At 41.6% G+C, this 21,748-nt stretch overlaps 1 protein-coding gene across 1 annotated transcript in view; it reads right to left on the bottom strand.

Moving 5' to 3' along the window:
• The window catches only part of ARHGAP10 (Rho GTPase activating protein 10), a 448,736-nt gene that overhangs the window by 186,503 nt on the left and 240,485 nt on the right, over window positions 1-21,748 (bottom strand). The window contains exons 15-16 of the mRNA XM_073604823.1: window positions 12,071-12,158; window positions 1,894-1,952 (exon numbers count right to left, since the gene is read on the bottom strand). Coding sequence (XP_073460924.1) covers window positions 1,894-1,952; window positions 12,071-12,158 — 147 coding nt within the window. The remainder of the gene's footprint in view (window positions 1-1,893; window positions 1,953-12,070; window positions 12,159-21,748) is intronic.

The following is a 21,748-nucleotide window of genomic DNA, read 5'->3' as shown; positions in this document are numbered from 1 at the left end:
ACACACACAGCTATTCATGTGCCCAGTACGCACGACCATTACATGGCCAAATTTTGATACATGTAAGGGCAGGCTGTCGATCAACGTGTGTACAACCAGCCTGTCAGGTTTTTACCAAACAATCAGTGCTGTCGGCTATAGCCAGCAACACTGATCATTGTATTCTGCTGATGGGGAAGGCTCCCTCACTGTCAGAATACAATAGCACAGCAGGAGGGATTCCTCCATTTACATCAAGTGTATGGGTAGGAGAATTGGCTCAGTGAGTTGAAAGAAAAAAAATTAATCATGTATGGCCAAGCCTTAGAGTTTTGATTTTGCGTTGTTACTTTTGTTGCAGTTTTGAGGCAACAGACACAGGCACCTTTTTATTATAGCCAAATGTGAAGATCAACAATATCCAGTTCATGACATCCAATTAAGACCCAACCGTATTAACCTAACTATTCAAGCTCTGAAATGATTTACAATTGGTGGATATACGGTTTTTAAACAAAGCCTATATTGTTGACTATTTGGATATTATTTACAGTAATTTGGTTTATAATAATGTAACATAATATTCTTGGTACTTTGCAATTTGTGTGCATTGTTTTTTTTTCCCTTTATTTGTACATTTATCTAGACCCCTCTCTTGATGATTAAAAGATAAACTACATTCTTCAGGATGTACAGTGTTTATCAAACCATCTATCTTTCTATTATAATAAGGCCGGGCGTACCATTATCCTGGGAGGACATCATCCCAGTCGCGCACGCCCTAGGGGCCACACAGAGGCGCAATCTGTGATCTGCTGTGTCCATCACAAATCATTGTACCGGACTGTCCCTGGTACTATGTGATTGCTGTAATCACATGTCAGCTGTACACGAAAGCCTTCATTCATTGCCATTCATCGTGTACTATTGTGATCTCTGATTAGTCACAGTGATCACATGGTATAAGGCCAATCACAGCGGACCTGTACCATGCGATAGCTGTGGCCTATCACAATTGTACACAATGGCACATCAAAAAAATTATTGCTTATAACAGTGATCATTACAATAAGCAATCAGTGTAAAAAGAAAAAACCTGATCTCCTCCTCAGAGCAGTAGTATGTCACTATGGTGACACTCTACTTTTCTGGTCACAGTATGTAAAAAAAAAAAAAAAAATGTAAAAAAGAAAAAAATTTAAAACCGAGACTAAGAACATTTTCTGTATTTTTTTTGTTTATACAGCAAATCAAAATATTAAATGAAAAAAACCCAGTGGTAATTAAATACTTCCAAAACCAATCTCGGTTAAAAAAAAATTATAAACATTTCATTTGGGTACAGTGTTGCATGAATAAGTTATTGCCATTCAAAGTGTTACAGCGCTGAAATCTGAAAATTGGCCTGGGCAAGAAGGGGGTGAAAGGTGTCTGGTATTGAAGAAATGAAAAAAATGCCTGTAATATACATGTAGAAAACGTAGTCAGACTGAGGTCAGAACACTGAGGGTTACTCAAAAATGACTGAAACAATTGACAGTCAGGCAACTAGCATTTGGACAAAGTCACCCCACATATCCCTGTTTGCAGAGGATTAATTTCACCCTACACCCTTCAAAGCATAAACCAGAAAAATAACCTCACAATCATGTTACATCTGGTCCAGCAGCAATAAATATGTCTGCAACAGTCAGTTACTGTAATGCGTTTAGAAAAGACTCATACTAATGGATGGAGCTGGACAGAGGAGAAAACTATACAACCATACATCTTCCCATCTCCTCACAGCATTATACTGTATATTACCCATTGTAATTTTGTAAAACGTGTATTGTTAAAGCTGGAATTCCCCTTTAAAACTAGCTTCCACCAAAGAACTGCTGATAACTAACAGTAAATAAAGTGAATATTTACTGGCAAGATTGATGAATTTTTCATGCAGCTCGTATGTCATCAGTGGTTCTGGCAGGCTCCTGAAAACACAAGGACAGCTCAAAGTTAAAACAAACCCTGTCAAGCCGTTCCAATATATACTAGTTATACAACACTCTCTTAATTGTTAGCAGGGAGAGAATTAGCAGACACTTTACTGGAAGTACTCATTCACCTTAATGCTATAGAAGTCCAAGAAATTGAATAAACCACAAATGTTCGTTTAAAAGCTGGCTTGTTTTACAATAATGAAAAAAATGTTACTATTAATGTCGTAGCCCAAGAAAAATGCACATTTACCGGCCTGTACATACTTTATCAAAAGCTGAACAATTCTGCTCATCCTTTCCGATATAAAAATGGCAATCGGTTACTGCATTAAATTACACATTGGAGTGCTTTTATTGTCATCTGCTATGCACGTCTGATGGGTCACCATAATGAAAGCAGAATTATATTGTGTTTGACCAGCATTGTGAATGCGGAATAGTGATTTATTGGACCAGCATGATGAATATGGAATCGTGATTTGTTGGGCCAGCACAGTGAATATGGAACTGTGATTTGTTGGGCCAGCACAGTGAATATGGAACTGTGATTTGTTAAAACACCATTGTGAATATAAGATTGTAATTTGTTGAACCAGCATTGTGAATGTGGGATTGTGATTTGTTGAACCAGCATTGTGAATGTGGGATTGTGATTTGTTGAACCAGCATTGTAAATGTGGGATTGTGATTTGTTGAACCAGCATTGTGAATGTGGAGTTGTGAATTGCTGAACCAGCATTGTGAATGTGGAGTTGTGAATTGCTGAACCAGCATTGTGAGTGTGGAGTTGTGAATTGCTGAACCAGCATTGTGAGTGTGGAGTTGTGAATTGCTGAACCAGTACAGTAAATGTGGAATATTGAATTGTTGGACGATTATAGTGAATATGGGATTGTCATTTGTTGGACCACCTTAGTGAATGTGGGATTGTGATTTGTTGGACCAGCATTGGGAATGTGGGATTGTGAATAAGACTGAGTAGAGATGGGCTCTGGCGTGTTCGAAATCCCACATGCCCAATCTCGCCAGGAAGCCGACACTGCACAGCGCTAATCACAGGCACTGAGACATTTCCCGATCTCTGCAGCAGCGGATCGCGAAATGTCAGATTGCCTGTGATTAGCGCTGGGCAGTGTCGGCTTCCTGGCGAGATTGGGCAAGTGATATTTCGAACATGCCCGAGTCCATCTCTATTGTTAAGGATACTCCTTATTTGCTATTCACACAACTGATTAAATTACACTAGAAAGAAAGCAACTGTCAGCAAGTCCACTCAGTTTACCTTTATCCTAGTTCTATGTAATAGACTATAGCCATATTCCAGAAAGAAAAGTTACAGTTTACTTTAAAAAAAAATGCATAGTCTTACACGTATTATGAGCCTGCTTTATGAAGTGTGTTCTGTGTCGCACACTCTGTTTGATATTAAAACAGATCTTGCAAGCCAGGATTCAGAACAAAATGTAGCTATGAGGAGCGGTGTAGTATTCATTTTTTGATATATCAAATTGTTGTGGGAGACCAGAATATCTTTTCAGCTTTACAAATAGGTAAACAAAGGGGATGGTCAAATCACCAGGATACCAACAAATGTATTGGCTTGGACTGTCATGAAAATTCTTTTGAATTAAAGCAAAATATGGATGCGGGTCATTTTAAAAAGCAAAATCATATCTAACATGCGGTGTTTGATAACTGACTATTGATACTAGTTGGACATGCATGTGTGAAAAGGATCTCACCGTGTTTTGATAACTCTATGGAGTCAATACATGCAATTATAATATTTCACATGCTTTAACATACACATTTACATGCAGACCAAGCTGTGCAGCAAAACTGACAGTAGGGTTAGGGCAAAGTTTAAAGTAATTCTAATGGCAAAACATTTACCTTAGCCATTAGCTCCCACTGCTGTCAATCAAATCCTGTGACAGAGGTGGCGATGAGCTGCACTGTCTATCTATGGACAAAGGCAGTGAAGCTTGGGATCAAGCCCACAGGTGTGCCACCATAGGAGGCAGCTTCCTATGTAGCCACACCGAGAAGAGGCGGAGCCAGGAGCACTAGCGGGGGACCCCAGAAAAGGAGGATAGGACAACTTTGAGTTGAAGTGTTGTAGGCATCATTCCGGTATCAACATTTTTAGGAGGCAATTCTATTTGATGTAGAAGTGATTTAGGTGGCCATACAGCCACTCCACCGCTTCTACAGGGGGTTGAAGAGGATCCCCCTCCTGCCGCCTTTACCGGGCTCTCCCATGCGATTGTGAAGCCCAGCTATGATGTGACCGCTTTGGTCGCATTCCCTAGAGTGGAAGGAACAGAAGCTCCATAAAAAAAGACTTGTCATGGCCCATGCTATCACAAGGGATGTTGTTCATCTCTTGTAATAACAATAAAATTGATTAAAAAAATAAAGGTATACTGCTGAAAAAAAAAAAAAAATAGAGTTAGACTTACCGGTAACTTTGTTTCTAGTAGTCATCCAGGACGGCACTAGAGAGATAGGCTCCACCTCTGGTGGCAGGAAACACAACATTCAGATCCATAAAGGACGGCTTCTGTCCCTCTTCCCCAGTCTTTAACCGAGAACTTCTACGGAACAGCTTCTGAAACAAAAACACTCGTCCAAAGTTATAACAGCATATAGGGAGAGAATCCCTGCTGTCCTGGACAACTTCTAGAAACAGAGTTACTGGTAAGTCTAACTCTAGTCTTCTTTAGTCGTCTGTCCAGGACAGCCCTTAAGAGGATCAACGAGAACTTACCAGATTGGGGGGGGGGGGGGGGATACCGCTTGGAGGACTTTTCTCCCAAACTCTTGGTCTTGCGCTGAGATAAGGTCCAATCTATAATGCTTCATGAAAGTTGAGTAGTTTGACCACGTTGCTGCTTAACAGATTTGTTCTGGTGTCGTTCCAGCTCACTCCGCCCAAGCAGCCAAATTTTTTTTCTGAATGCAAAATGAATAGGGCATTGGACTTTAATGCTTTTCGACAATTCCAGATATCGCAAGACACAGGCTCTCTCACATCCAGTTGGTGGAATTCTGTTTCCTTTGGATTGGTTGGGGACCCACGGAAAGAAGGCAAACAATTTCCTGAGTCCTGTGGAATTTTGACACCACAGGCAAAAACCCTGGGTCTGTACGCAATACCAGTCTTCAAAAATTTGCAGGAAAGGCGCCTTAATGGAAAGTGCCTCCGTCTAGCTGTGTATATGGCCACTAAAGTTTTGAGCGTGACCCATTTTAAGGATAGCTCTTCCTTTTACGACCATTTTATCCAACCTTGCAATACTGTCGACAGGTCCCATTTTGGCAGAATTTTGAATGGAACGGGTCTAATCCTAGCTAACCCCTTAAAGAACCTGCTGACTAGCGGGTCTAATGCTAGCAGTTGCTCCAAAAAAAAAAAAAAAAAAACAGACAAGGCCAATACTTGCACTTTTAATGTACTAATGGCCAGTCCTTGATCCTGTAAAAACTCCAAGACAGCTGGAATACCTGCAGACACCTTCTTGGCATCTAACCATGAACTGAAAACTTTCAGAAATTTTACATAAATTGCTTGGGTTACCTTCTTTCTACTAGAAAGAATTGTGTTTACCACCCTGTCCCAGAGCCCCTTAGACTTCAGGAGGCTTTATTCAGACACCAAGCTGACAATATCAGGGTCTGTATTATTGGTAATAGAACTGGGCCCTGGGGCAGCAGATCCTTCCTCTTGGGCAGCATGAGGGGAGCCTCCTCTGTCAGGCGTAACAGCGTGGAAAACCACGGCCTCTTTAGCCAATACGGGATCACTCGGATCATTGTGGTGCACGCTTGAACAAACTTCCTCAGGACCAGAGCAATAAGTTTGAACGGGGGGGAGGCATAGCAAATGCGAAACGCCCACTTTGGGGCTGAGGTGTCTAACCCCTTGGCCCCTACTTCTCTTTCCAGCGAGAAGTACACTGGAACCTTGGCATTTGATTAGTTGGCAAACAAATCCACCTCTGGAAGGCCCCATTTCTTTACCATTAGCTGGAAGATTTCCTTGTTTAGTGACCATTCTGACTTGTATACTTGCTGTTGGCTCAGAAAGTCCGCCAGATGATTGTCCACTCCCTTTAGATGGACTGCGGATACTGACTTCAGGTTCTTCTGGGCCCAAGAAAAAATGGCACTCGCTAGTCTGATTAAGGATGGACACCTTGTTCCCTCTTGTTTGTTTAACCACTTCAATACAGGGGACTTATACACCAATTTTCAGCTTTCAGCGCTGTCGCACTTTGAATGACAATTGAGCGGTCATACTACACTGTACTCAAACAAATTTTTATCATTTTGTTCCCACAAATAGAGCTTTCTTTTGGTGGTATTTGATCACCACTGGGATTTTTAATTTTCTGCTAAATCAATTCAAAAAAGACCGAAATTTAAAAAAAAAAAAAAAAATGTTTATTTTTGTTTCTGTTACAAAACTTTGTAAATAAGTAATTTTTCTCCTTCACTGATGGGGCTGCTCTGATGGGCACTGATGGACACCGATGAGGTGGCACTGATAGGCGGCACAGATGGGCATGGATGGGCACTGATAGGTGGCACTGTACACTAATAAATGTTACTGATGGATGCCAAACAATAATGCCTGCCAATCAGTGATGCCCATTGTGGGCACTGATTGGCATCCCTGGTGGTCCTAGTGGCGTCCCTGGTGGTCCAGTGTGGGAATCCTCGGGGGGGGGCTGCGCTGATAATCGATCAGCACAGACCCCCCGTCAGAGGAGCAGCCAATCTGCTCTCCTTTACTCGCGTCTGACAGACGCGAGTGAGAAAAAGGCGATCACTGGCTCTTCCTGTTTACACTGTGATTAGCCGTGATTGGACACGGCTGATCACGTGGAAAGAGTCTCTGTCAGAGACTCTATACCTAGATCAGTGTTGCGGGGTGTCAGACTGACACCCCGTAACAATGATCGCCACGATGCACGCCCCAGGGGCACGCAGCAGCTTGATATCCTGCCGGACATCATATGACGTCCAGTCAGGATATTGAAACCACTTTGCAGACGTTATTTTGTTATATGGCGGGCAGCAAGTGGTTAAATAAGAGACTGCTACCACACAGCTCTCTGGCAAATGCCCTTAGCGCTTCGCAGATTGCTTGCAACTCCCTCCAGTTGGCTGATCTTTGGGACTGTGCTTTCTCCCAGCGCCCTTGGGCTACACATGACCCCCAGTGAGCCCCCCAGCCCCAGGCACTGGTGTCTGTGGTGATGCGGACGGACACCAGAAGAGACCATAATAGACCCTGCACAAAGTTCTCTTCGTCCCTCCACCACTGAGACCTCTTGGTCTTTGGAGATAGGCGGAAGGTCGTGTCCATCGATTCCTGCGCTCCATCCCAGCTGTTCAGGATATTGGTCTGGAGACACCTGAAATAGGCATGGTACTGCAGGGATTGTTGCTGCCAGGAGACCCAGACCCGACATAGCTGAACGGATGGAAACTGCCAGATTGTTCTAAAAAAGGATGCTGTCGCCTTCACCTTTTCTACTTTCTCCTCTGTGAGATAGATCATCTGCATCACTGAGTTCACCAAGAACCCCAAGTACTGCAAGACTTGTGTCGGGGTTAGGTTCGACTTCTCCCTGTTTATTAACCACCCCAGCTTTTCCAGAAAGGAAATGGCCACCCGCAGATCGTCCAAGTATGGGATGACGATATTCCTTTCAGTCTCGGGGGGACCAGTGCCTCCGCCAGGATTTTTGTAAAAATCCTGGGGGATGTGGACAGGCCGAATAGCAGGGCCCTGAATTGAAAATGTCGGACCTGCTTTTCCCCCACTTGATTGCCACCCTCAAAAATGTTTGAGATTCTTCGTGTATTATCGTGTAAATAGGCGTCCCTGAGATCGAGGGGGGCCATGAAGCAATCTAGGGGAAGAATTGACTTCACCATAAAGATTGTTTCCATTCAAAATTTCTTGTAGGTCACCCAATTGTGAAGTGATAAGTTTAATATTAGGCGGAATTTACCCGACGGTTTCCTTACTACGAAAACATGAGTAGAAACCGTGGTTTATTTCTCACTGTGGTACTGAAATAAGAACCTGATGGTCTACCAAGTCGCCAATTTGTGACAACAAGGCTGTCGTCTTCTGAGGATCCCTGGGAGGCATAGGTTACATACGTCCTTGCGGGCGGAGTGCCCCTAAACTGGATTCGATAGCCTTCCCCGATTATCCTCAGTATAAATGCATTTGGGTAGTCTTTTCCCATTGTGGGAGGAACTGCCCCAATCTCCCTCCCACGGGAACAAAGTCACTGGGATTTGGTGATTTTGTTAGGAGAGGAAAACAGGACACCTTTCCGCTTCCCCCTGCCCTGTGACGGCCCTTGTGTTTGGGGGCAAAAAACACGTTTCCCCGGGGCTTTCTTACTTTTGATAGGAAAAATAGGATTTGACTTACCGTAAAATCTGTTTCTCTAGTTTATTGACAGACAGCGCTCCATTATTCAGAACCATAGGGTAATATCGCCCCCTACGGAGTAGGACACTAGGCAGAAAAAAGACTTGGCAATGCCAATGGGCAGTCCTAGGTGATATACACCCCCCTCTCTGCTATAGGCCTTCAGTTTAGTAACAAGCAGTGTCAGAAGCATCCAAACTTCTTAGGAGGGGTGGGTGCTGTGTCTGTCGAACTCAGAGAAACTGATTTTATGGTAAGTCAAAAATCCTATTTTCTTATTCGTTTATTGACAGACACAGCGCTCCATTATTTGGAACCAAAGGGACGTCCCACAGCAGTGCCAAACATGAGGGGTGGGACAACGAAAAATCCCAAGGCTAACACGAGCCAACCAGGTAACAGGAGCTCAACACAGAAACAAACTGGAGCCCAACCTGAACAATACCCCTTCAAGAGGGAATAGACCCTCTAAACAGCAGCCTGCTACACCTTGCGGCCAAAAGAAGCATCCTCAGATGCCAGCACATCCACGTTATAGAATTTTGTGAAAGTGTACACCAAGTGGCCGCCTTGCAAACCAGCGCAGCTGACGCCTGATGAAAGGCCCAAGAGGCAACAAGCAGCCAAGTAAAATGCGCCGTAACAGGGAAAGGAGGAACCCAACCCCTGATAGAATAGACCAGAGTCATCGTCTGTCTGATCCGTCTAGAGAGGTCGCAGAAAAAGCAGACAGCCCCTTTTTTGACCCATCTGTGATCACACACAATGAGTTTGATCTCCGAACTGGCCCTGTGACTGCCAAATACACCCGAATCGCCCGAACACATCCAGGGCATGTAAGGTAAATCCCTTAGGACATCTTGACCTGGGACACTGGGAAGGCAATACAACATCCTTAGTCAAAAGGAATCAGAGGAGGGAACCACGGACAAGGGCGAAGAACCACTTCATCTTTGTGGATCACCAATGACATAGTAACGCCTACAGTTCGACACTGTGTGAACAGAGGTGATAGCAACCAAAAAAAGCCACATTCTGGAACAGAGGAGGCAGAGGAACCTCCCGAATATTTAAAACGGGAGGCTCCTGTAGAACCAAACGCACCAAGCATAGATCCCACTGTGGATCGCACCGGTGGAGGCAGATGTTGAACCCCTTGATTAGGCAAACGGCTCACACCAGGATATGTATGCTATCCATGTCCGGTGGTAAATCTTCCCAGCAGCGTCGTAACTTCAGTACCTGGCTCATAACAGCCAACCTTTCAAAAACCAGCGACTAAAGTAGGATGGAAGATCGACCCTTGGGACAGTAGAACCTCCAGGTCGGCGTACCAAGACCGACAAGACCATCCGGGCCCACTAGAATGACTGGAATCTCTTTGGCCTCGATCCTGCGCAAAAGAGGCGGCAGAATCTTGAGGAGAGGCGTCGATCCGACTATACCAACCCCACAGGGCCACCAGAGCGTCTGCAGTGTCCACCAGAGGAGCCTGCGACCTTGCCAGAAACCCAAGTACCGTTCCGTTAAGCCAGGATGCCAACAGGTCTACCTTGGGAGTGCCCCATCGGAGACATACCCGATGAAACATGTCCTGGTGAAGGGCCCACCCCATGGACCAACACTAGCCGACTGAGGCAACCGCCTGCCATTTTTCCACTCCTAGAAAGCATATGGCAGAGAGGGCCGGAACAAGGCGTTCTGCCCACCAGAAGATGCTGGCTACTGTCAAGGCTGACAACACAGGCTTCGTTCCGCTCTGGTGATTGACAGACCACCGCCGTGGCATCGTCCGACTGGATCCGTACCCGGAGCCCCCAAAGTCGACTTCCATGATCCATACATAGTCTGATGGCTCGAAGTCCCAGGATATCAATCGAAAGTCCAGATTCCTCCAACGACCCTGAGCAGAACCCAGTCCCAGAACACCTCTCCACCCAGACAGACTGGCATTGGTGGTGAGCACTGTCCAATACAAGGGGAGAAAGGATGTGCCCTGCCGAAATCCCGGAGAGCGAAGCCACCAGACCAGGGACCCCCTCATTTTCTGGCTCAGCCGAATCTGATAGCCCAGAGACCTCAAACACTTTACGCCAGGATCTCATTTAAAAAGGAGCTTGTATGGAACTGCACAAATGGAACCGCCTCAAAGGTAGATATCATCAGGTCCACCACCCACCTGCAGGACCGCAGGGAGGCCCACCCGCGAGACAACAGTAGTTAAAACACAGCATGCACCTTCTGGAGTTTGTCCAGGGGAAAAAACACTCTGGCCAGAAATGAAACCAGAGTCAGGCCCAGATAATCCAATATAAAAAAAAAAATGTAAAAGCATCCCCAACCCCTGTGTAAATCGGAACACGCACATAGGGCCTGTACGCATATGTAAATGATGATCTCACTACACATGAGGTATCGTAAGAACATCAGAGCTAGAGCAAGAATTCTAGCGCCAGACCTCCTGTAGAACTCTAATCTGGTAATCTTTCAAAGCTTCGCCTATGGAGATTTTTTAGGTATCGTAGTTTGGCACCGTTCCACAAGCATACACAATTTTAAAGTGTGATGTTAGGAATCCATTTACTCAGCATCACATCAACTGTTTGTGCTGTATAAAATTCATTAAAGTGTATTTTTTCCCAAAAGTTTGTATTTGATAAACCACTGCACAAATGCCACATGACAAATTGCAACACCCACCCATTTTACGCTCTAGTGCCTCTGCTTAAAAAATATGTTTGGGGGTTCTAAGTAATTTTCTAGCAATAAAAATTGATGATTTTTTACATGTATAAGAGAAATATCAGAATTGGCATTAACACTGCTTGCTTGAATAGATGCAGAAATTGTTTCTTTTTTTTAGAGTCCAAAACCATTAAGCCTAAATGTACCCATTTATGAAAGGACACACCTTTGCTAATGTGTTTAAATAGTTTAACTGTGACTATTGCAAGTACCCCTGGTAGACATTTTTGCTAGACAGCTGGGTCTACATGTGTGAAATAGAAAAAAAAAATACAATTACCAGATACAACAATGCATGATATTATATTTATATACTCCAATTCCATTTTCATGAAGCAATCATTTTATTTTAAAGATTAACTGTTTCAAAACAATGAACAATGGACAAAGAACCAAAATAATTTGAACTGATCATATTTTGGTTTTCTTAGTTTTCAGCTAAGGCCTGGTTCACACTAGTGCATTTCAAATGCGACTTGAGTTGTCACACAGTAATCGCCCCATGTATGAGACAAACATAGCGGTAATGGGGAACCTTCCTTTAGGTAAAAAACTGATGTAAACCATTTTTAAAGCTGTAATGATTCAGTGTTTTTGTTTGGCAGTGAAAGGCCACTGGATTACCATGGGCTTTTTGTACATGTTCTGCTATCGGATATGTTCTGCTATTATTCAGATGTGCCCATTTGGCTAATTAGGATTCTACAAGGGGTTCACTCAATCATATTTACACATGTATGGACAATTGTATAACCCAGAATGAGTCAGAAACAAAATCTAAAATTCAAATTCCCTGCAATTATTATCTTGGTTTCATTAAATACACACTGGTTAGAGGACGGTGTTATATCATAAGGAAATCACCAGAGCCAAATTAGTTACATGATTGGAACAAATAACTAACCTTAAATACAGCTTCAAAGCACTTGTGATGGTCTTGACTTCCCACTCTCCAGCTGCACTTAGGTCAACATCGCATCCAGCTTTCACATCTCCAAAAGAACATATCAAGAATATGGTCTTGAAACATTAAAAAAGCAAGTGTAGTGTATGCTCAGAATGTGCATATTTTTAGGTTTAATTAAAATACATTTTTGACGGGTCACACATTTTCATGCTTTTCTATAATTGTGCTATTTTATTTAATATAAACATTTTGCAGATCAACCACTAAAGCACTCCTTAACTGTTCAGACAACTGCCAAACAGCGAATGCATTGTTTACAATAAAGTGAGATTGACACCGTTGGGGGGTGGATCATTAAATATTTAATGTTCTGTTTTGACCAGTTCTCATATGTAAGGAATCTGAACAGGCTTACTGATAATTTATATTTAGGGCTTGTTCCGACTATGCATGATGACTAGCATTTTTGGCACTGCATAAACACCAAACATTGCAAAGTCACATAGAAACAACGGTTCTGTGTCCCAGACAAACCATAATTTTGTGTGTTGTGTGGTGCAGAAAAATTGCAGATATGCTGCATTTTTCTGCAGCATACTGGATGGTGCCACAGCATTGCAGCACAGACATGAATGAGTGTCACTTTAGGTACTTTAAATAATGTTTAAGGCTGGGTTCACACTGCAGATGGATGCAGCTCACAGCAGAGGTCCGATTCGTCCCTGTTCTTTTTTAGGCACAAATCAGGCCCGAATTTTTGCCTGAATTCATCTCCTGTCATGTCACTTCAAATTCGCACTAGTGTGAACCCAGCCTCCATGGGTATTTTTTGCCATTTGGTATTTTAAAGAAAGCAAATAAAACCTCAAAGCCCCAACCATGAAAAATTAAATCTTAAATGTGGAGGAGTTGCCAATATGGTCTATATGACTGAAGGCAAAAATCCTTGCTTAAACTTCAACATCCACCAACAAAATAGGTTAATCAATAATGCTATATTTGCATCTGCCCACCGATAGTCCACACACATATATATATATATATATATATATATATATATATATATATATATATATATATATATACACACACACACATACACACATATACACACACTTAAGTAAATTGTACTTTTATTGAAAAATTAGAACAAAAACACCACAACATCTTGGGGTTGATTTACTAAAACTTAGTGCAAAATGGTGCAGCTCTACATAGAAATCAGTTACAGTTTTTTTTTTCTCAAAGCTTAATTGAACAAGCTGAAGTTAGAAGCTGAGTGTCTGCCATGCACAGCTGCACCAGATTTTGCACTCTCCGGTTTTAGTAAATCAAATCCATAATATAAAAACTTTGGCCAAAGAATAGCTATAAAATAGGGTTACACCCTTAAAAAAAAAAAAATAGCATGCATGTGATAAAATGTTAGTCAAGGGAGTAAAACCTCCATCAAGATACCCCATGTAGGACCTTTTTGAAATAAATTATATCTTGGTTTCTGCATCAAAGTGATTCAATCCAATTGGAGGAAATGTTTATCTTTCATATAAAACAACATTGCAGAGTGGTCCTATAAAAGGAGGGGCCCGTATGAGAATTTCACTTGTAATAGATGATGATCATAAGGAAATCTGCAACTGGAGACTATACGCATCAGAATTCTATTAACTTTAAGATCCACAATATTTTATCCAATTATTTGGCATTTTAAAAAGGATCCATATCAAATCCATTTGGTATATTAAAGGATTTTGTTATATCCTTTGTTAGAACAGTATAAAGATTAGATCAAAATAGAAGAAATAATGAAGGTTACGTATTCAAGTTTACATACACTTTACTGGGCTCGGTTATGGGTTATGTGATACTGTAATAAGCATGTATTAGGCAGCTTGTATTAACAGCACAATTTTAGACAATTAGCAGAGCAGTACTTGTCCGAATTCAGATGATCATTGCTCTCTTAAAGCAGAGGGCTTTTTAGAATTGACTGCAAGCAGACAGGCTCTTCTGCGATAAAGTATAACTACCTGCCTACTTGCAGTCTTCTACAGAATATAAATGGAGCTGTGCATGCGCAGCTCATCTTACCATGCCAGCATGATCCCTGTGTGCCAGAATGACTGAATCCTGTGTTTTGCAGAAGTTATATCAACCCACACCAGCCAATTGAGATGCACCCGGGGAGAAGATGCCAGTGCCATTGAGGTACCTGGAGGCAGTAATTATAGCACCTTAAATTCCGCTTTAACTGCCAGAATCTACAGTTCTCTTTAGGCAGAGGTGGCCATATATTGATCAAATTTTGGAATTTTCCTGCTGAATCAGCTGAAATTTGTTCTGTGGGTAGCCCTGTCAGCACCTTGCGTCTCTGCAAAAGTTAATTTTTTAATTGACTTTTGTAAATAGAGCCAGGTGGAAAGTTCTCAGCCAAACAGCACCTACAAACAGTCAGACGCAGGCACTGTTTGGATATTCTCACAACTGAGGGAATGCAATAGCCAGCAATGTTGTCTTATATCTCTCAGCGTCCCTGAATACTCAGATTATCTCACTTGTGGCTGGTTCTCTTTAAATACCATGTAATGTAGATCAACAGACAGTATTTCAAGCCAGTAGGCAGTTATCTGAGGACATGAGTAATTGATGTAAAAGTAGAAAAAACATAAGAACCTAACAAGACAAAAAAGTACTAAGTACACACAGGAGATTTTTTTCTTGTAAATTGGTCATTGTTCGTTTACACAGAAATAAAATCTGCTAGACAGGTAAAAGCAAGTCACTGTCCTCTTTCAACATTGCCATTTTATAGGGCACAGCTTCAGAGTGGAAGCTTTATCAATTATTTACCTGCCACATTATAGAGCAAGTGCCTGCCAGACAGAGGAAGAAGTGTAAGGAGTATTCACTAAATCAGTGTCTTCTTGTCTTAACTTGCACTTTATTACCCCTCAACAGCATCAAATAAAAAAAGGACATGTTCTCAAACCAGGGGGAAGAAGAAATCCAGCCAATATTAAAGCCATAGTCAATGCCATTCTATCTAGTTTAAAATTTGGGGTGCTTGCTATATGACATTCTAGATCTTGCTTGACTTTAAATTTGTATCACTGTTCAAGCCACTCTTCTGTTTTTTTGTTTAGGGCCAAAATCATGAGCAAAAAGGGTTTTCTATTTTTTTATATCTGTGTAAAATTGCCTCCAACAGAAGCTGCCCTATCTGGGTTTCTGGGCCAAATACTGGTTCCAAGGCAAAAAAGCCAAACCTTTGATACCTAGTAATATTTCAGGATTCTGAAATTCAGATTCCATCTAAGGCTTCTCTAAGGGTCCTTTCACACTGGGGCGGTTTGCAGGCGCTATTGCGCTAATAATAGCGCCTGCAAACCCACCTGAAAGTGCCACTGTGTCCCGAGGGCTTTCACACTGGAGCGATGCGCTGGCAGGACGGTAAAAAAAGTCCTGCCAGCAGCATCTTCGGAGCGGTGAAGGAGCGGTGTGTATACCGCTCCTTCACCGCTCCTGCCCATTGAAATCAATGGGACGGCGCGGCTATACCGTCAGCAAAGTGCCTTTGCAGAGGCGCTTTGCGGTGGTTTTTAACCATTTCTCGGCCGCTAGCGGAGGGTAAAACCGCCCCGCTAGCGGCTGCATACCGACGGTAAATCACCGCTTACAATAGCGTCGCTTTACCGCCAATGACCGCCCCAGTGTGAAAGGACCCTAAAGGGGGTTGTGCTTTGTGAGAGCTCCTTTTTTACTGAGCAGTACATGACACTTAACTTTTTTTTTTTTGTTTTAGTTTCTGCTTCTCCAGGCTAATGCAATGCTGTGACAGACAAGTGTAATCCCCAATATCGAGAAATACTACACAGAAGAGGACATGCTGGTGGGGCAATGGGCAGCTATACAAACATCCCATCAATATGTCTAAAGTAGATGTTAATCCTAATTGAATAATACTTAGTTTGTTAAAGCACTGTCTATCAAACGTAATATGGTTGAAAGGCCCACTTGTCTCCATCAAAAGCCTATGTGACAGAGTGACAACGCAGCAGCAAAACGGGGATGACCGTAGTTGGAAAAGAACATTTACACCCTATAACAGGAAGCACCTTTGTGGCAGGATCACCAAGTAATATTTTAAAGTCCCATTCTGGGATAAAACTAACCTGGAAGATAGAGGAGAGGCGACTCAGGATTGAAGTGTCACATGACGGTGTAATGCTGGCCATACACGGTTCGAATTTTCGAAAGGATTTTCTTTCGAAAATCGTATCTAAGAATTTTTCTTCGAATTTTGCACCATTACTGGGCTGCAGCAACGGCTGATTTTCGTGTGGCAGTCAAATTTGTGGAATCGGACATGTTGGAAATTTTTTGAAAAGCAAACTTTTTTCTAATCAATGATGGGAGAATCGTGCGAGAAATGTAATAAGAAAAAAAAATGTGCATGTGCAAGAAAAGAAAATTTACAGAGAGAATAGAAGATTCCCAGGCACGAAAATTCTTTTCTGTAGCATGAGGTGAAATTGAAGGCTTGGTTGGCCGAATTTCGAAAATCAATGGTGGCATCATCGGTTCACAAAAAAAAATAAATAAATAAAAACGAACTTTCTGATTTTGAAAAGAAAATTTGTTCGAAATTCGACCATGTATGGCCCGCTTAAGGCAAGTAAAAAAGGGCATTCTTTTTTTTGTTGCTTTTTTAACATAGCGATCAGATACAGGTGAGTGAGGAATTGTGGGAGCAGGGACATCTTTATTCCAGTGAGAAGCTTTAAAATTTATATGCAAATGGGAATCACTAAAATTTCGCATAAGCTTTACACATTATTAAATCATTAATTAAAATTTGTATTTCATATTTTTAATTAATTGCTGTTTGAAGTATCATCTGATGGAAAGATCAGTTTTAGCTTTGCTGTCCATGGTTTAATTTAAAATCTAAACCACAATTTAGAAAAAAAAAGAAAAAAAAAAAAAGGGAGATAGATATTCATTCTCTCTCTCGCTATAAATATATATATATATATATATATATATATATATATATATATTTATTTATTATATACACACACGCACATACATATATACACACACACACACACACACACACACACACACACACTAGTATCCTTGTATAGCCATTGTATTATTAAGCTTACATTATATGATTTTTTTTTTTTAATTAATTTATTTATACTTTAAATATAATGAAAAGAAACAGAAATTAATGTTGATTTTAGACAAGCACAGCTATTAATAATACACAAGGTCTAATGCTGATGTTTAATCATTACAAGTCAAGTGAGTTTTTAAAACGATTGCATGAGGACTTTTATCTGCAGTTCTGAATTGATTGCAGCGTATGATATACAAACAATTTGTCATTCTCATAATGTCCAGGGTAATGAAATGAATTCACTCACTGGTTTCCTCTAGTCTCCCGTGCCAAAGAACACTGTGTTATCAGCACAGATGGAGCATGCATGGACCTGGAGCACCGCCTGCTTCAAACAAGCTTCTCAGAATACCAATGAACGCCTCAAAGTCAGGCCGGCTCTGACAATACATAGTTTAGGACACACCAGATTTATGTATCTCTAGCTCTGTGGCAATATAGTGATTTACCCAATCAACAGACAAATGTTATTGTATTGGCTAAAGTTTAAATCGTATCATACATAAATCTAATCATATGGCAGCAGGTAAAACAGACCCTTTATGCCAACATCAAAACCCATTAACAAAATGTAACCCAGTTTATTTAATAATTGAATATGGTAATACAAACTTCAATCTCCTAAAGCAGAACTCTACCCTCAAAACACAAAAAAACATTGTGTATGCAACTCTGCCTGCACATCACTGAACATGTCAGTCATTTGTACAAAGATTTTTTTTTTTTTTACTTTTTTCTGACACTTTCTGGTTGTCAATAGTTTATGGTGATATACCTAGGGCCTTACAGCGGCCCCCCTCCCTGGGGAGGTTCCACTATCAGTGCCTTTAAGGGAGATCTCATCTGATCTCAAACATACACTTTATGAGATCTGGCCCAATTTGTTATTGTTCAATAACAAACCTTGGCATATCTTATACAGCTCTTGTGCCCTGCCCACCAATAAAGTTAAAAAAAAAAAAAAAAAATGGTTTATTCCTGCTGAAGATGGGAAAGACTAACAGACTGCAGAAGACATACAAGAAAGGGGGGACAGCAATTACCTCAAAGTGTATTTCTTTTGAAATGAAGACTGCATTGCATGTCAGTTTTATTAAGGATGGGTGTGTGTGGAGAAGGGGGCAGGGGTCAATCAAAAGGGGCAAAACTCCACTATTTATGTTGATTATGTTAATCTTTACACAGAAAAGAATATACATCTCTCTTAGGGGAAAATGTCATGGCTGACCACAAGGGTTTCTCAAGAAAATCACTGTTATTTATCCCAATAGAAAGTCTGGGGAGTGGCTGAATCCACTTTTCATTAACATACAACCCTTTCTAAATGTTTAGTTTAGCCCATGGGTGTGCAACCTGTGGCCCTCCAGCTGTTGCAGAACTACAAGCCCCCATTATGTCTCTGCCTTTGGGTGCTATGCTTGTTTAACTGACATCCTTGCAATGCCTCATGGGACGTGTAGTTCCGAAACAGCTGGAGGGCCACAGGTTGAGCACCCATGGCTTAGCCCTTTGTTAGGACAGGTAGAGTCTAAATCTAGTTTAAAACTTATGAGATGATATCTGTCAGTATAGTACAGACAGGGTTAAATTATGGCACACACAGCTCCCCAGCCCCCTCATATACAAAGAAAACTAAGTAGGAAATTACACAGCTAGAATTAGCCGAAAAAGGAACATCTAAATAAGGCAAGCTGCAATTTTCATTTTTTTTATTTTATTTTTTTTAAGTAATGCTATGTGAATGGGGACATGTAACAAATATAAAGTATGTATTGTCCCAAGTTGGCTGCATGAAGTGGAAAAACATGTTAAGGATTATTTATATCTGGCCTAAGTTTTTATATCTAAAAGCAACCATTGATTACATGTAAATATTGGAACAATACAGATTACGCAAACTAGGTGCATATAACGAATGTCATATTTCTCATCACTATCCCAAGTTCCAATGATTGTACTGTATTATTGTTAAAAAAGTACTGATGAGGAATTTATATCAGATATAATCTATAATCTTTCAGAGTAAAAATATTCATCTCAGAAGAAAATGCTAATTGCCCAATCTTAACATAACAGTGATACAAAAAAGATGCCACTTGCTCCCATCTATAGCTGGCTATCACAGCAAGAAGCATTGGAAGGCTAACAACAGGTATAAACAAAGCCAAGGATAAATCCATGGGTAAAACCCAAGCTTAACTTACCGACCAGTCCGCAGACAACCAATTGAACCGGTCTAACAGTATGCGTTAAAAGCAGGGATTTAGTCTGCACACATTTGCAAATGCATGCGTAAGCCACAGAGCCTCGTCACTGCACCCTGGTATGTGTGGTACCCAACTACAAGTGCCCGCAAAAGGGGGTTAAGATGGGCATTCCAATAGGGATGGAGGCGCCAGCCCCTATGCGCTGTGTGTCTCACTCAAAATCCCAACCCCTATCTCTACACGATACAGGGATGGAGGTGAGAGACTACAGTCGGTAAATCTGATGATGGGCCTACTGGTCATTAAAACAGGCAGACCCCACACACACAAGTGAGGCTGATTTTATATAATATATATTATATATAATATATATATATATACACACACACATATACATATATACACACACACACACACACACATACATACATACATATATATATATATATATATATATATACACACACACACACAGTGGGGACGGAAAGTATTCAGACCACCTTAAATTTTTCACTCTGTTATATTGCAGCCATTTGCTAAAATCATTTAAGTTCATTTTTTTCCTCAATGTACACACAGCACCCCATATTGACAGAAAAACACAGAATTGTTGACATTTTTGCAGATTTGTTAAAAAAGAAAAGCTGAAATATCACATGGTCACAATATCACAAGTATTCAGACCCTTTGCTCAGTATTTAGTAGAAGCACCCTTTTCATCTAATACAGCCATGAGTCTTTTTGGGAAAGATGCAACAAGTTTTTCACACCTGGATTTGGGGATCCTCTGCCATTCCTCCTTGCAGATCCTCTCCAGTTCTGTCAGGTTGAATGGTAAACGTTGCTGAACAGCCATTTTTAGGTCTCTCCAGAGATGCTCAATTGGGTTTAAGTCAGGGCTCTGGCTGGGCCATTCAAGAACAGTCACGGAGTTGTTGTGAAGCCACTCCTTCGTTATTTTAGCGGTGTGCTTGGGGTCATTGTCTTGTTGGAAGGTAAACCTTCGGCCCAGTCTGAGGTCCTGAGCACTCTGGAGAAGGTTTTCGTCCAGGATATCCCTGTACTTGGCTGATGCTGCCACCACCTTGCTTCACTGTTGGGACTGTATTGGACAGGTGATGAGCAGTGCCTGGTTTTCTCCACACATACCGCTTAGAATTAAGGCCAAAAAGTTCTATCTTGGTCTCATCAGATCAAAGAATCTTATTTCTCACTATCTTGGAGTCCTTCAGGTGTTTTTTTTTAGCAAACTCCATGCGGGCTTTCATGTGTCTTGCACTAAGGAGAGGTTTCCGTCAGGCCACTCTGTCATAAAGGCCCGACTGGTGGAGGGCTGCAGTGATGGTTGACTTTCTACAACTTTCTCCCATCTCCCGACTGCATCTCTGGAGCTCAGCCACAGTGATCTTTGGGTTCTTCTTTACCTCTCTCACCAAGGCTCTTCTCCCCCGATAGCTCAGTTTGGCCAGACGGCCAGCTCTAGGAAGGGTTCTGGTCATCCCAAACATCTTCCATTTAAGGATTATGGAGGCCACTGTGCTCTTAGGAACCTTAAGTGCAGCAGAATTTTTTTTGTAACCTTGGCCAGGTCTGTACCTTGCCACAATTCTGTCTCTGAGCTCTTAAGGCAGTTCCGTTGACCTCATGATTCTCATTTGCTCTGACATGCACTGTGAGCTGTAAGGTCTTATATAGACAAGTGTGTGGCTTTCCTAATCAAGTCCAATCAGTATAATCAAAAACAGCTGGACTCAAATGAAGGTGTAGAACCATCTCAATGATGATCAGAAGAAATGGACAGCACCTGAGTTAAATATATGAGTGTCACAGCAAAGGGTCTGAATACTTAGGACCATGTGATATTTCAGTTTTTCTTTGATAAATCTGCAAAAATGTCAACAATTCTGTGTTTTTCTGTCAATATGGGGTGCTGTGTGTACATTAATGAGGAAAAAAAAAAAAGAACTTTTAGCTTTTAGCAAATGGCTGCAATATAACAGAGTGAAAAATTTAAGGGGGTCTGAATACTTTCCGTCCTCAGTGTGTGTGTGTGTGTGTGTGTGTGTGTGTGTGTGTGTGTGTGTGTATTTATATATACACACACACACACACACAGTATATCCTTCTACATGTCACTAGCCCTTTAGATGTATTTCCATAGTCATATGTGGTTGTCATGTGCGGGGTCCTCTGGGTTAATTCCTGCTTCCAGGAACTGCGATACGCTATGGGGGGGCCTCCCCTTCCCCACTTCCGTTTGGTTGGACATGGGGGAGTGAGAGG

The sequence above is a fragment of the Aquarana catesbeiana genome, linkage group LG01 (genome assembly GCF_042186555.1).
Source record: "Aquarana catesbeiana isolate 2022-GZ linkage group LG01, ASM4218655v1, whole genome shotgun sequence".
NCBI lineage: Eukaryota > Metazoa > Chordata > Amphibia > Anura > Ranidae > Aquarana > Aquarana catesbeiana.
This window is presented reverse-complemented; position numbering and strand designations above follow the sequence as displayed.